We start from the raw sequence: 13,526 nt of genomic DNA on the forward strand, positions 1-13,526 counted from the left end.
AATCTCACCCAAATCAACAAAATTGTTAGGATCAGAAAAGGAAGGAGAAGAAAAAGTATTTGAATTTCGGGGATTTTCCCAAGCCTTCGCATGAACGTTGAGACTTGGTTTTTTCCCATTTTTATTAGTTAAACCTGAAGAAGGCAACCCATTTTCAACCACCTCTGAGAACGATAAACAACGAGTCTGTGGCGCAGAATCAGCCCAGGTAACATTAAAATCACTTCGGGTATTACCCAGCCGTGATTCCAATGTAGGCCGAGGCTGACCGCGAACAGGCAGGTTGTTTGCCGGCCCGACGTGTGAAGACGAAAAAGAGGAAGGAGGAGAAGAAACTTTTCTGGAAACTTTGGGATTTTTCCTAGAAGCAATAATTTTTGCCCTGATGGGACAGTCTAGCGAATTCGAGGAATGATTACCTGCGCAATTTGCACACTTAAAAAATTCTGTTTTTGGCTTATCACCACCAAAAAGGCATTTAGATTTTTCATGATCGAATGAGCCGCAAAACATGCATCTGGCATTCATTCTACAATTTTTAGTGCCATGACAAAAAGCTTGACAACGACGACATTGCGTAATATTTTGAAGAAAATTGGTAGAAGATTTACGAAAAGGTTCGAATTTGACACGACAATGAAACATAAGACGAGCCTTTTCAAGAATTTGCAAATTATTAACCTGATCCTTTTTAAAATGGATCAAATAAAGTTCAGGAGCAAAACCAACACTACTGGTATTATTCGTGTTGGTTCTTTTCCTCATTTGAATTACTTGAATTGGAGAAAAACCTAACAAAGAATTTAATTCAGCTGTGATCTCATCCGGTGTCTGATCGCCAGTGAGACCACGAAGTACAACTTTAAATGGACGATCACTTCTAGTGTCGTACGTAAAAAATTGGTGTTTTTTATTATTCAAATAATTTAAAACCTTTTGAAAATCATTAAAAGATTCCGCCAATATACGAGCAGTTCCCCTTCGACCGATCTGGAAAGAAATCTTCACATCCTTGACGGAAGTGACGATTTCTTTTCGAAAGGCATTGAAGTCAGGAATCGTGACCGTTATTGGTGGAATCTTTTCGTTTTTAAGAGTATAAGAAGAAGAAGAAGGTTTCTTAGTACTCTTATCAGAATTAAATATGAATATTTCCTCATCACCGATGTTATGAAGGACATCGAATGAATTGGAAATTTCAACTTTTTTGGGCGATGGACCTGAATTAGGTTCGGCAATCCGTTTTCTACCGGCCCTTGAGCCGGGCGATGACTTCCCCATGCTGGAAAGAAAAGAGAAAATATGAATAAAAGAAAATGAAAATAATTTTAGCACTGAAAAGTGCTGATTGAAAAACAGGTAAGCAAAAAATAAATAATGTAAAAATGTTCCTGCAGGTACACAGCAACGATACGATGCTCCGGCGTACGTGTTGACGGCTCAACGGTACAGATGGAAGTGTGAATGAGAGGAGCGATGATTTTAATAATGCGTATATGGAGACACCATCCATACCTATTGCGTGCGATTTTACATCATATATTGCATTGACCACTTCAAAATCACGAGTTTGCCTAAATTCAAAGCTGGGAATTGCACGTTGCTCAAGTCTATCAGGCGTACACTCAGAAAAATACTATTATATATACCATAAGATTCTCTTATGAAGTGGCGCCATAAGAGAAATCTATGAAATTCATAAGATTGTCTTATGAAGCGAATGAATTCTTCAGATGAACACCTGCTTCATTGAGGGGTTGTTGCTTTTCATAAGAGGGTCTTATGGAAACAGTAAATTTTACCTTTGATGAGTAAATATCAAGATAATTGATGTTAAAAACATTCAGTTTATTTTCTGGGTAATTTGTTATTTGTTTAAAATTACACCATGATCACCATTAGCAGCACATTCAGGCATGGTTCCAACTGTCATTCTGCCGCACCTGGTTCATTAAACTTATCCTTTTCGCCGATCAACATGCTGAAAAGTAAACATTAAAATATGTGTTCTAGTTAACAAATAATTTGAACGTTCACAAAAAATCAACTTACCATGTAGAATAACAAAATCAACTTCAACTTTGAGAAAAACAAGTGCTTGGTACGACGATGAGAAAATGACTGATGGGATGAATGTGTTCATTATTTTTTCACAATGCCGCTTCTTCTATTTTTCATAAGAACTTCGTATGAATATTGAAAGAATTTCATAAGACTCTTATGAAAATTTAGTTTAGACGCAAAAAAGCGGTTCATAAGATGTATCTTATGAAATTTGTAATAAGATTTCCTCTGAGTGTACTAGTAACTGTGTTGAGATGAGACACAAAAAAAATTGTTCACATCTTGAGGATCAAAAGAACAGCTTTCATTGTGCTTAGCTTTCCCTATTCCTATCGCATTAAGCTTTTTCCAGGTCATTGATGCGGTGATTCGATCGTTAAACTGTCGACCAAGATAAGATTTCTTTGAACATCTTATCAATGAGGTCACATTATTACGAATTATTTTGTAGTTCAGCCATTTTTCATCCTTTTGGTTTACATTTGCATGCTTCCAGTCTTCGTAGGCCAAATTTCGATCAAGTATTTCCTAAAACAAAGCAGCATCAAAATTTTTGTAATCGCGGAATTGCCTCATTCTGTTCTGCGATTGAGTGTCTCAGGGCATCTGTATTCGTGGTCTATTCTTGGGTCTAATTTATACAAGAATTGAACCAAAGAAATTAGATCCGATCCAATGAAAAAACTGGCAACTGCACTCGTGTTCCATTAACTGTCAAACGGTTTAGAACTGCGTCAAATTGGATCCAAATCTCATCAGTTTTGGATCAATCCTTATACCAGCTCTAAAAAAAGTTGAATTGAAACTGGTATAATGGATCACCAATGCGGTTGCTCGAGTCAGAATTTGGGTCTAAACCGGCTGTTTGGACCACGGATACAGGTGATACAGGTGATAATATCTCAAATATGGAAAATAGCGACTTTAAGTATACGATGACTCTAGGACCTTAAGAACTCTCTTCTTCTGACACATAAACCATGAAATGAAAACTAACATGACCTATATAGTCAATTCACATTATATGTTGGGATTTTGTTTGATTTTTTCCAAGGATAAGAGGCCCCTGAATAAAATATCAAATCTCCATTAATAAAGGATCAAGTCTCCTTTAACATTAAAAAAATCACTTTTTTCGTCCCACAAAAACGGGATCAAATATTGTTCTTTTTTTTTTAGCATATTGAAATTACAAGCTACCAGAAAATGCAATAGACAGCAAGTTGCTAATTTTTTCCATAAAGATATGATGGAAACAAGGAATTACGATCAAGTTTCCCCATTCTTCCCTTTATTATAGAAATTTGGATTGTTTACCGGGAAGTGTAAATAAGAGAAATGCGGAGAATTGCGGAGAAATAACAATACTTTTTATTTGAAATTATGTTAACTTCAAACATACTTATCTCAAAATGTCTTTTGTTGGACCTTATCGAAATCAAAATCTTATTTTGAGTGTAAAACTTATTAACTCGTAAAGAAACTTATTATTGAAGATATTATAGGACTAAACAAAAGAAAGAAAAAAGAGTTTTTTACTATCAATTTTAAAACATTAATTTATGTTCACCCCCAAGTGGGATGAGTAGGGGCAGTTGCTTATTTATTGAGAAACGCGTTTACATAGGAATCGTACGACAATAAAAATACTTTCATTTTACTTCCATCATTTGAAACGCATATCAGTGCATAGTTTTTCGCATTGCAGATATTTTTTGATTTTGCAATCCCAAGTATTATTTTTTTTTATCACCCACACTTAGGTACATATATTCGAAGAAATGTTGATGGTTGTGCCTAGCTTTAGGGGAATAAAAACTTGAAAAAAATATTCAGGTTTTTATTTCTAGGGCTTGTGATATTTCAGAGGCAAGTCAGTTGCACATTGCGAGATAGTTTTTGAAGTTTTTGATTCTCATAGAAAATTTAAAAAATCGAGCAATTGATTTACAATTTTTTACATTTTTAGATGCCGTAAAACCAGTACTCAGTATGACGGATTGGTTTGTGATATAACCTACAAACTTTAAATTGTTTTTATTATCCTATACCAACACTGTAGGTGTCAAAATATTTTTCGACAATCACCAATTTTTTGGACATAAATATTTTTATAATTCAGTTACCAATCTGGGTTGAAATGCATCAAAATGCAAATTAAAGATTCACCTTTTGAATCTCGTTTTCATATGCTGGAATATGATTGTTTTCCATCACGCGATTGTTTTTTTTTTCAAAATTTCATCCATTCAAACATTTTTTTACTATACCCCTAAATGTATGCAGCACATTTATGTTATTTCTTGAAAAACATTTTTGGCATTTTTTGATAACAAAAATAAAAAAATTTAAGACGTTTCCATTTGAATTTGCTTAAAAAAAAAAGCACTCCATTTTTATTAGTAGAGTAAAAATCGCATGTATTTGTAAGTTTAAAAATAACTGGTGAAATCAATCATTTTTCTGACTACTTTTTTTTTTGTTTCGATTTTAATCGTTTTAACATCTTTATGTCATTCGCGACTTATATCAACGATGCAGTTGAATTGAAAAACTTATCCGGTACAACTGTGATCGATGTGTGCTATTGAGCTCGAACTCATGGACATCGGCTCGGGAAGCAACTGACTTGCCAACTGAGCTATATCACAACCTTAAAACTTTTGATGCGCGTGTATGATTATCTGTGGACATTAAGTTTTTTGAAGCATTGAAGTTGAAAAGAGCTGCATGATGCCCCAGTTGACGGTTAATCACAATTTTTTTTTTCCCATTTGTGTCCCGAATCACCCCATTTTACGGAATTCTTTTTCCGATTGAACGATATGATCCTATATTGTTCGAAACGAACTTAATCAAATAGCTAATTCATTTTCAAACAAATTAAATTAAGATTTACTAAAAAAAAAGAACCGTCCTTACAACATGTACAAGTTTTTCGAAATGCTCGTTTAATTCCGCCTATATGCTGTGGAACATTGTGTAACACTATGGAGGGAATGCTGTGGATCAAAAAGCATTGTCATGCAGAAGTCGATTACACTAGCGCCACGTTTCTGCTAAACATTTCGATATGGAACTAGAAAGCTCTAGCAGAGACTCTCGCTTTCGAATGTACGTTTTTCGAAATAAAAAAGCTCATTTGTACAGTGACCATTCAGTTTTGTGATTCGAAATGCAATGTGCGCAAAAAAGTTTGGATTTATTGCAGTAATGGTCCTGCCCAAGAAACCGTAAGCTCTTACGACTTGTCAAAATGCCACTCAACAACAGCTTAAGAGCTTCTTTGCTCTTTGAGCCAGTTTTGGCGAAATAAGCTGCTATTTTTGTGCACATGGTTACTTGGGTGGTCCAAAAAGCCGGTATAGACTCAAATTTCCACTAAAGCAACCGCATCCGTGCTCCACGATACAAGTTACAAGTTTCAACGCATTTTTTTTAGAACCAGTAAAGAATCAGCCCAAAACTGATGAGATTTGGACCCAATTTGACTCAGTTCTAAACCGTTTGGATCACGAGTGGGGCTACAAATTTTTCACTGGGTTGGATCTAATTTCGCTGGTCGAATTGTAGTACAAATTAGACCCAAAAATAGACCACGGATACATAGGTGCCCTTATTTCAATAATTCTTTTAGACCAATTGTTTTAAACATATTTTAACGGTGTTTTGTAATTTTTTAGTATTCCATATGCGTATCTTACATCAAAAAAACAGATATTTTGCTTTTACCATTAAAAAGTTGTTAAAGTACAAACGAGTATAGTGTACCAAACACATATTTTCAATCATGGTTGTTAAAACCAGGCGGCTGCTGTAAAAAGTGAATGGTCGAAAAATTGTACAAAGCTTTCATGAGGGTGAACTTCGCGACAGCATTTCTGTTTTCGTCGTTTTCGTTGAAGAACGTTCGTGGTTGATTTTAGCGAAACTTCTCAGGATGTTGCGTAAAACAAATTAAATATTGATGTTATGTTTCAGTAGCATTTCGTGACTCATATCCAACCTAAAGTAAATATTTTTGGTTTTCAAAATATGAATTCTGGTATTATTATCGGATGAATTATTTCAGCTTCTAAAGCTGAGCTTAAATTAAAGTTCACTCGAAGATATACGAAGAACAATGTGTGTGTGCACTTCTAAGCATTCATCGGTGAGTAATTTTATGGCTACCTCTATTCGTAAATCCTCCATAAATTACGTAAAACGCACCTATAATTCTTGAAGAAGGACTTTAATGTAATTATATTTAATACGCTGCTCGGAGCATATTGTGTGAAATTTTGAAAAAAAAATGGGAAATTACTCTACTTCAGGTAGTAACCGTATTTCACGGACGCCCTTTTAAGGTGTTCATCGTTTGCATGTTCATTTTCGTAGATTGAGCTTTAAGCAAGCGGTGCTTTTCTTTTTAATACACACTTCATCGCGAGACAATGAATCATTTCAGTTCTGTACGCGAAGGAATGCAGTCGTATTTTATAAAATCGCTGTCTTTATAAAACACTAATCCAACCAATTTTTGATCTTGATTAAAAAAAATAATGCCATTATGAGAGAAATGTAATGATCATCGAAAATTAAGTGTTGATTGCCAAAATAGAACCCTCGGAAAGTATCCTGTTTATGAGGCACCAGTAAGCGGTAAAATTGACGGAAAGAAAACTTAGTAATCGTTAGTATAGCGGATGAAAATTCTGCAATTTTGTACCATTTTTAATTTTAATGATTTTGGCCATTTTACCACCACTCTTCGCAAGGGAGTAGCGCTTGTTACGTCGTATCATTTTTGCGCACATGACCATTTGTAGGCAAGGGCACATACTCGAGCATTTGGGAAATCGCGTTTAAAGTGAAAGTTAACATTCGAAAACGGGCAGTTTCAATTCGATCGGTTCCAGTCACCAGAAATCCTGTTTTCGAAAGCGAAAGTCGCGAATTTTCAACAGTGAACTTTTTCGAGAAAGGCCACTGCCAATGATAAAATAGAAAGAAAGGCGGCCATCTTTGATTTTCATTCCGTGCATCGCGCAAAGAGGAAATCGATTTCATTTAGCGAGAATGGAGAGAACGTATACAGTCTTACAAGGCTGCTGCTAATAATCGGATACAGTAAACGCAGTAAATACTGACGATTTTCTAATATATTTTGGCTTAATTTCAATGTGTTAGTGTCCGCGTCATGCATTCACTAGAGAGCTAGCGTGCTCAAATATCTTAGCCCGGTGTACATCTGGTGAAAAAATGTGATATTTTATGAACAAATTAATTTCAGTAAAATTATTGCTTTGACATAATATTGGAAATTCTCGTGCTTATCACGGTTTTAAATTGAACGTAATTTTTTTTCTCTTGCTAATATTTAATGGAAGGGGTAATTAGCTGGTGGTGGTGGTTTTTTTGACAACATTATTTTTATGAGTAAACAAGTGACCGAGATTTCTGCAGTGACAGCAAGCCCACTATTATTAAGTGGGCATCATACACGTTCAATATGTTTGACCAGCATGGCGAATTGTATGTGTTAGTACCATACTTAGAGAGCATTCATATACAACATGAGAAGAGAATCAATGAAAATCGAAAAGAGAGAGTTACGTTGTATATACGATGAGTATGAGGTAGTATTTTCTTTTCATTGCCTCGGTTATGTAGATTGGTATGAATGAACAGCAGAGCCGGGTGCGTTTAATAGTCCACATGTTAACTGGAAATCTACTTCAATAAATTTTTAAATTTTTGTATGATTCAAAGTTTTAATATCAAAGAAACTAACTTACAATGAGATTTTTTCTTTGAAAAAAACTGCGTGCACTACTACCATATTTAACTTTTCCGCCTTGACACGAATTAAGTTCTTTAGTTAATTAAATTTTGATATTTCATTACTATAAGGTAGTTTTTTTTTACCTTACCTTTTTATCTTACTTACCGTACTCTAATGTTCTTTTCTATGAAGACACGGGCAGGCTTATTTTGGACACAATAAAATTGACCTTGTTAAGGTGTCGCTATTGAGACAACACCATCTTGAATATTGTTCAGAAAATATCAGATTTTTTTAATAAAAAAAAGTCAATTAAAAACTTTCTCGTTTGTGCAATCTGAAGATCATGAAATTTATTTAAAAAATTAAAATAATTGTTTTCAAAATAATTATTACCTAATTGAAAACTATTTTTAAAAAATCGGTAACTAAAAAAGTTTTCCTTTTGTTTACAGATAATTATATACATTACAACTTATTAAATTGAAATACTCGATACACAACCAATAACCCGAATAATGAGTGAACATGAAGATCTAGAGGATGGAGAGATTGAAGACGACGAGGAAGAAGACGTTCCAGTAGGGTTGTTGAATGAGTCTATCCAAGAGGGGAAATCACAGGAGCATAGCTCATCAGGGCCTGACCATCCGCCATCAGAAAATTTGTCTACTTCAGCAGAAGACAGATTACGGGAGATAAACGACAAAGTTCAAACCGTTAAAAACTTGATCGAAGGCAAAGCTCGACTTTTAGATGATGCCCCGCCCCCTAAGTCCTCCAAGAGAAGTAAACCAGGTCCAGTCGTCGGTAATATTTTGTCCTTTAAATTAATGGTATTTTGACCTAAACTGTGCTTTTCGACATGTTTTAGACGATTGGGCTACCAGTGTTGAGAATGCTATAGCCAGCGCCCTAATCAAAGATGGAGTTCAACCTCCGATGCCAGCGCTCAGTAACCGCCACGACGATGAGGATGGGGAAGCACAACCTAAACGTAGGCGTCGTGAAAAATCCAAGGTTGTAGAAAAAAATCAATTGAAACGCTCACATTTTACTAATTTGACTTCTGATTCCTCATAGAAAAAATCTCAGCCAGAAAAAACTGAAGAAATGGAAGAAATCGATTTGGAATACGAGATGTTGAACGTTCGAGGTGGCAGCCCCAGACCTCAACATTTACCTGATGCACGACCTATGCGTGATAGAAGTGAATCGGAAGATAGTTACTCGTCAGATGATTCACGCGATCGACGTGATCGAGATCATCGGGATCGCCGAGATCGAGAAAGGGAACGGGACCGCGAATACAATCGAAGAAAGCGCAAAAACCGACCCCGCAATCGGAACCAGAGGGACAGCAGAAAACGCAAACGAGATGACTCTGATGTAAATTAAACTTTCGAGTCCTTATTGATTTTTTTTAACTTTTTTATTCCGTTTTGCAGGATGATAGACATCATCGAAACAACGGGCCACGCAAAATGGAATTGTGTAAGTTTTATTTGATGGATTGCTGTGCGAAACGGGAAAAGTGTTTGTACATGCATTCGGACTTCCCTTGCAAGTATTACTACTTAGGTTTAAAGTGTAAAGAAAAGGAAAAATGTTTGTTCAGCCACGGTGAACCGTTAACTAATGAACTAAAAGCAATTTTGTTGAAGCATTTGGAATCAGCTCCCCAGGAGATTCTGGGAGATTTCCCTCGTATAAGTAGAGACAGTGCAACAACAATGGTCAACGCCACACACCGCAAGCTTTTGGAAAAACACGGCATGACTGATAAGACTACAGAAGACGATAAAAACGCAGGAGAAAGCAAAATACCTTCTTTGTTGGAGATGATGTCTAGGGATGATCGTAGCGCAAAAAATCGGAGATCGAGATGGTGTGACAAAAATACGGATAATATGAACGTTTTTGGTAACGGCGGAGAATTTCTTAGCTTGAAATATCTAGATGGTGTGATATCGCATGAGCAGATTGCCAACTTAGAGCAAATGGGAATACAAAATATAGATCAAATCAGCCAACTTACTGTGGCTCAACTTAATGAGTTAGGTTTAAATATTAGTCAAATACATGAATTGCAACTGAATGCAATGAATATGAAAAAACTACGAGAAAATATGGGTAAACCAGTGAACCAAACAGAGGACGAAGCTAATGAAGGGTCAACGTCGTCAACATCGCTCACTCATAGCAAAGATCAGGATATGCGGATAACGCCATCGCACGTGCCACTACAAAGTGAATCGTCTGATTTGTCGGCTCTTGGTGGAAAGGATGTCGATATGCGCTTTCTTCCACTTGTTAAGTCGGAACAAACCGATAATGGTAGTCATCAAGATGAATGTTTAGAGCTGGTCTCAAATTCACTTACCGGCCTGATCAAAACGCCAACTGTTGATTACTCTCAGTATTTAAAAGATTCTAATCTTGATGATGATGATTACGATAATAGTGAGAATCCCGACAAACTTATGATAGCACACGATGATGACGACGACGATGAAGAAAACAATCTCAAAATCAGTCTCGACGATGAAGATTATGACGATAAACCCGCGGAAAAAATCAGAAGCGAAAAAGAAGATAAATTTCAAAATAAATTCTCATCTTCTCCGCAACCAGCAGTTTTCGATTCAAGATTTAATAATCGTTCATTGTCGACGACAAAGATAGAGTATTCCAAACCTTTCGATATATACAAATCTCTCGATGACGAAGATTTCTGGGATGAGGAAAAGCCTTCGACGTCATGCATTCAAGATAATCTACCTGTTAAAAATGAACCAGCTGTTTCTACAAAAGCGAAAAATGACGTTTTCTCTCGTAAGTCTATGTACAGCAATATCGAAGCTTCTCAGGATTCTGCTGGTGAACATTCACCCTCTCCAACACACAAACCATTTGGGTCACCAAATAATAATCCTCCTACATCCACCCTTGGTTGGACTCCTAACTCTGGCAATATTAGTACACCGGCAGTGAGCAGCAGTAGTGTTCCAAAAGTCTCAACAAAACCCGCCCGACCTTCAATTTACGATGATCCTGGTGGTTATGACAATAGTGACGACAGTGATTCCGAATCAAAACCCACGTCAATGTACGCGGAACGGGACAAAGACATGCGATTGAACTTCTTGAATCTAGAAGACAAAATGGGCGAGGATGGACTGAGCAATAGTGACGTTGATCTAAGGCTCCCTTTCAAACCTATTATGACCAATTATATTCCAGCGACGGAAATAGATGCGTCCATCACTTCGCACGCACCAATTGTCTATAAGGTGAGAAAACGTCCCTTAGATTTCAAACATAAAAAGTTAATTAGTACATAGTTTGATTTTCTAGAAAAGAAGTTTCCAGAAAAAAACATGTTTTTTTGTTATCAGTACTCAAAGTATGATGTGATTTTTAGCGATAAGCAATTGTTTAACAACTTAAATTATGTTCTCAATTTCATTTGATTTATTTTAGGTTCATGAAGTCGATATTCCAAAGCCCAACTACAAAGATATTCGTAGGAATACTCCACGACCGGAACGAACCAAGGATCCCCGCCTGCGAAGGATATTTGGAATGCCCAGCGAAGATCAAAGTAATGAGTCAAACAAGTTTGATACGCTTTTCTCTGGTATGAGGTCACCAAAATCATCCCAGGGAACATCATCCCAAACATTACCATCGGCATCTGTTCCTATTGCACCACGTGTTGATCCCCGTAAACGTAACCTGGAAGCAAAGGCTCAAGCTGCTGGCCAAAATGACATTAACGGAATGGGTTCCTGTGGACAACCAAATTCGTCTCTAGACGTACAGACTATTTTACAACGATCTACCTGGTACACGGATTTGAGCTCTAAGCATAAAATTATGGTTAATCAACAACTGGCCATTTTATCGACCGAAATGAAAAAGTTCCACAATTCGGATAAATCAACAGATAAATTAGCGGATTTTATGCAACAAGTGGCGGCAAATCAGTTGTTACAATTTATCCTGTCTAATCTCAATGTGTATGTTGATGATTCGGTTCAATTTTGTGACGTTCCTTTAGTTACTTCCCAGCCACCACCACTGATGTCTGTACCTCCACCAAACATCGGCATGCCTCCGATGAATCTTCTTCCCCCAGTGAACCTCCCAGCGCCGGGTAATAAACCACCATCGCTTTTTGATTTGCCGCGTTTCAACTGCCCACCGGAAGTACGACCTGGGTTGCTTGGAGTAGCTCCCAATATGCCATTTGAACAGTTTCTAGCAATGGGTCAAGTGAACAAAGGGAACCCACCATCTTTGCTAGACGATTGGGGAGACCATTGGGACGAAGAAGGTCCTGTTGGAGGTCCTGGAGGACCAGGTGGCCCTGGAGGATTTGTACCCAATTTTGAACGTAATCATAATAATTTCAGCAACCCACGTAACAACAATGCTATGAGAAACAATAACAGAGGAGGGCATAACTTCAGAAACAATGATCGTTGGAACAACGCGGGTGGTCCAAATAGGCGAAATAATAACAATCATCGACGGATGGATAAGAAAAAATAATCAATATTATGTGGTTGGCGTACGAAACGCGTACGATAGATTCCACCAACTGTTGGAATCTGAGTGATAGCGAAAACCAAACTCCACCAACATCGGCACATACCAAAAGCTTCCAAGTGACCGTTATCTGTGTTACTGGTTATAGTTTGCAAGGTTGTTGCCGACGTGCGCTTCCATTCCTGGCTCCCTAATTTACACTTTTGACATTGGATGTTAATGTCAACATTTTTTAACTGGAAGACTAACGTGTAAATATTTAAAGTAAGATCTTTGTGAATACTAATTTAATTTATCAAAAAATAAGTACCATATGAAGTGGGAAACATTACTCAACACATTGTGCGTATATGAATGAATAAATGGGAATTTAATTATTAAAATCTAAGAATATCAGATTATAGTGTGGTAAATGGATGAGAGTCTATCTGTAAAACAAGTTTCACATCAAAATTCATTGATGTATATTGACTCTGCTAGAACTTCTAACGTCATTCATATAAAATAAAAAGAGCCAATTAAGGACTAATTAATTAATTAAATAATCATTCATGCGTCGAAATTAAGTTCATTGTATTAAATATTTAAAATAATGAAGAGATTCTGATATAGGAAGTTTGTGAAAAATTAATTTAAAACAATCATACGCTCATCTTGTTTTTTCGAATCATGAAACAATGCCCCATCATCACTCGATCGGTTACAACTCGAACAAAAAGTGATTTGAATATCACATGAAAAACGTTAAACATGTTGTTTGCAGGTACAATGGATGCGAATATGATCGGCATTTCAACAATGCATATGTATGCTTCTCTTTCAGGTTTGTCCAACAACGTATTACGGTAGGTAATAAGACATTCTTTTTCTACTTAATAATATATACTTAATAAATATTATGCTGATATTTAAATATCCGAGCAAATAGTAAGCCTAAAAGTCAAAACACATTGTTGTAAATTCACGTTGTATTAAACTGTATATCTTACATGTTTATTTGTAAGTTTCATGCACAAAAAACTACGGGTAACGTTTGAACATAGAGTATTAATATTTTGCCTTTTTATACTTATTTTTTTATTTATTGTCGGATGCAATAGACTTCGATTCGTTCAGTACGTTTACTCTGCAGATTGTCAAA

At 36.3% G+C, this 13,526-nt stretch overlaps 1 protein-coding gene across 5 annotated transcripts; it reads left to right on the forward strand.

The window, feature by feature from the left end:
* Positions 1 to 6,130: 6,130 nt before the first annotated feature.
* LOC129747242 (protein suppressor of sable-like) lies at positions 6,131 to 13,016 on the forward strand. Of its 5 annotated transcripts, none has more exons than XM_055741343.1 (6): positions 6,131 to 6,217; positions 8,287 to 8,641; positions 8,706 to 8,851; positions 8,915 to 9,220; positions 9,280 to 11,124; positions 11,315 to 13,016. In XM_055741343.1, the coding sequence occupies exons 2-6, from the start codon at positions 8,350 to 8,352 to the stop codon at positions 12,386 to 12,388; spliced, it is 3,663 nt and encodes a 1,220-aa protein (XP_055597318.1). In that variant the 5' UTR covers positions 6,131 to 6,217; positions 8,287 to 8,349; the 3' UTR covers positions 12,389 to 13,016. The 5 variants fall into 5 exon arrangements, with proteins under 5 accessions (XP_055597318.1, XP_055597315.1, XP_055597316.1 ...); XM_055741340.1 differs by lacking the exon at positions 6,131 to 6,217 and adding an exon at positions 6,524 to 6,739; XM_055741341.1 differs by lacking the exon at positions 6,131 to 6,217 and adding an exon at positions 6,524 to 6,708.
* Positions 13,017 to 13,526: the final 510 nt, after the last annotated feature.

The sequence above is a fragment of the Uranotaenia lowii genome, chromosome 2, assembly GCF_029784155.1.
Source record: "Uranotaenia lowii strain MFRU-FL chromosome 2, ASM2978415v1, whole genome shotgun sequence".
NCBI classification, from domain to species: Eukaryota; Metazoa; Arthropoda; class Insecta; order Diptera; family Culicidae; genus Uranotaenia; species Uranotaenia lowii.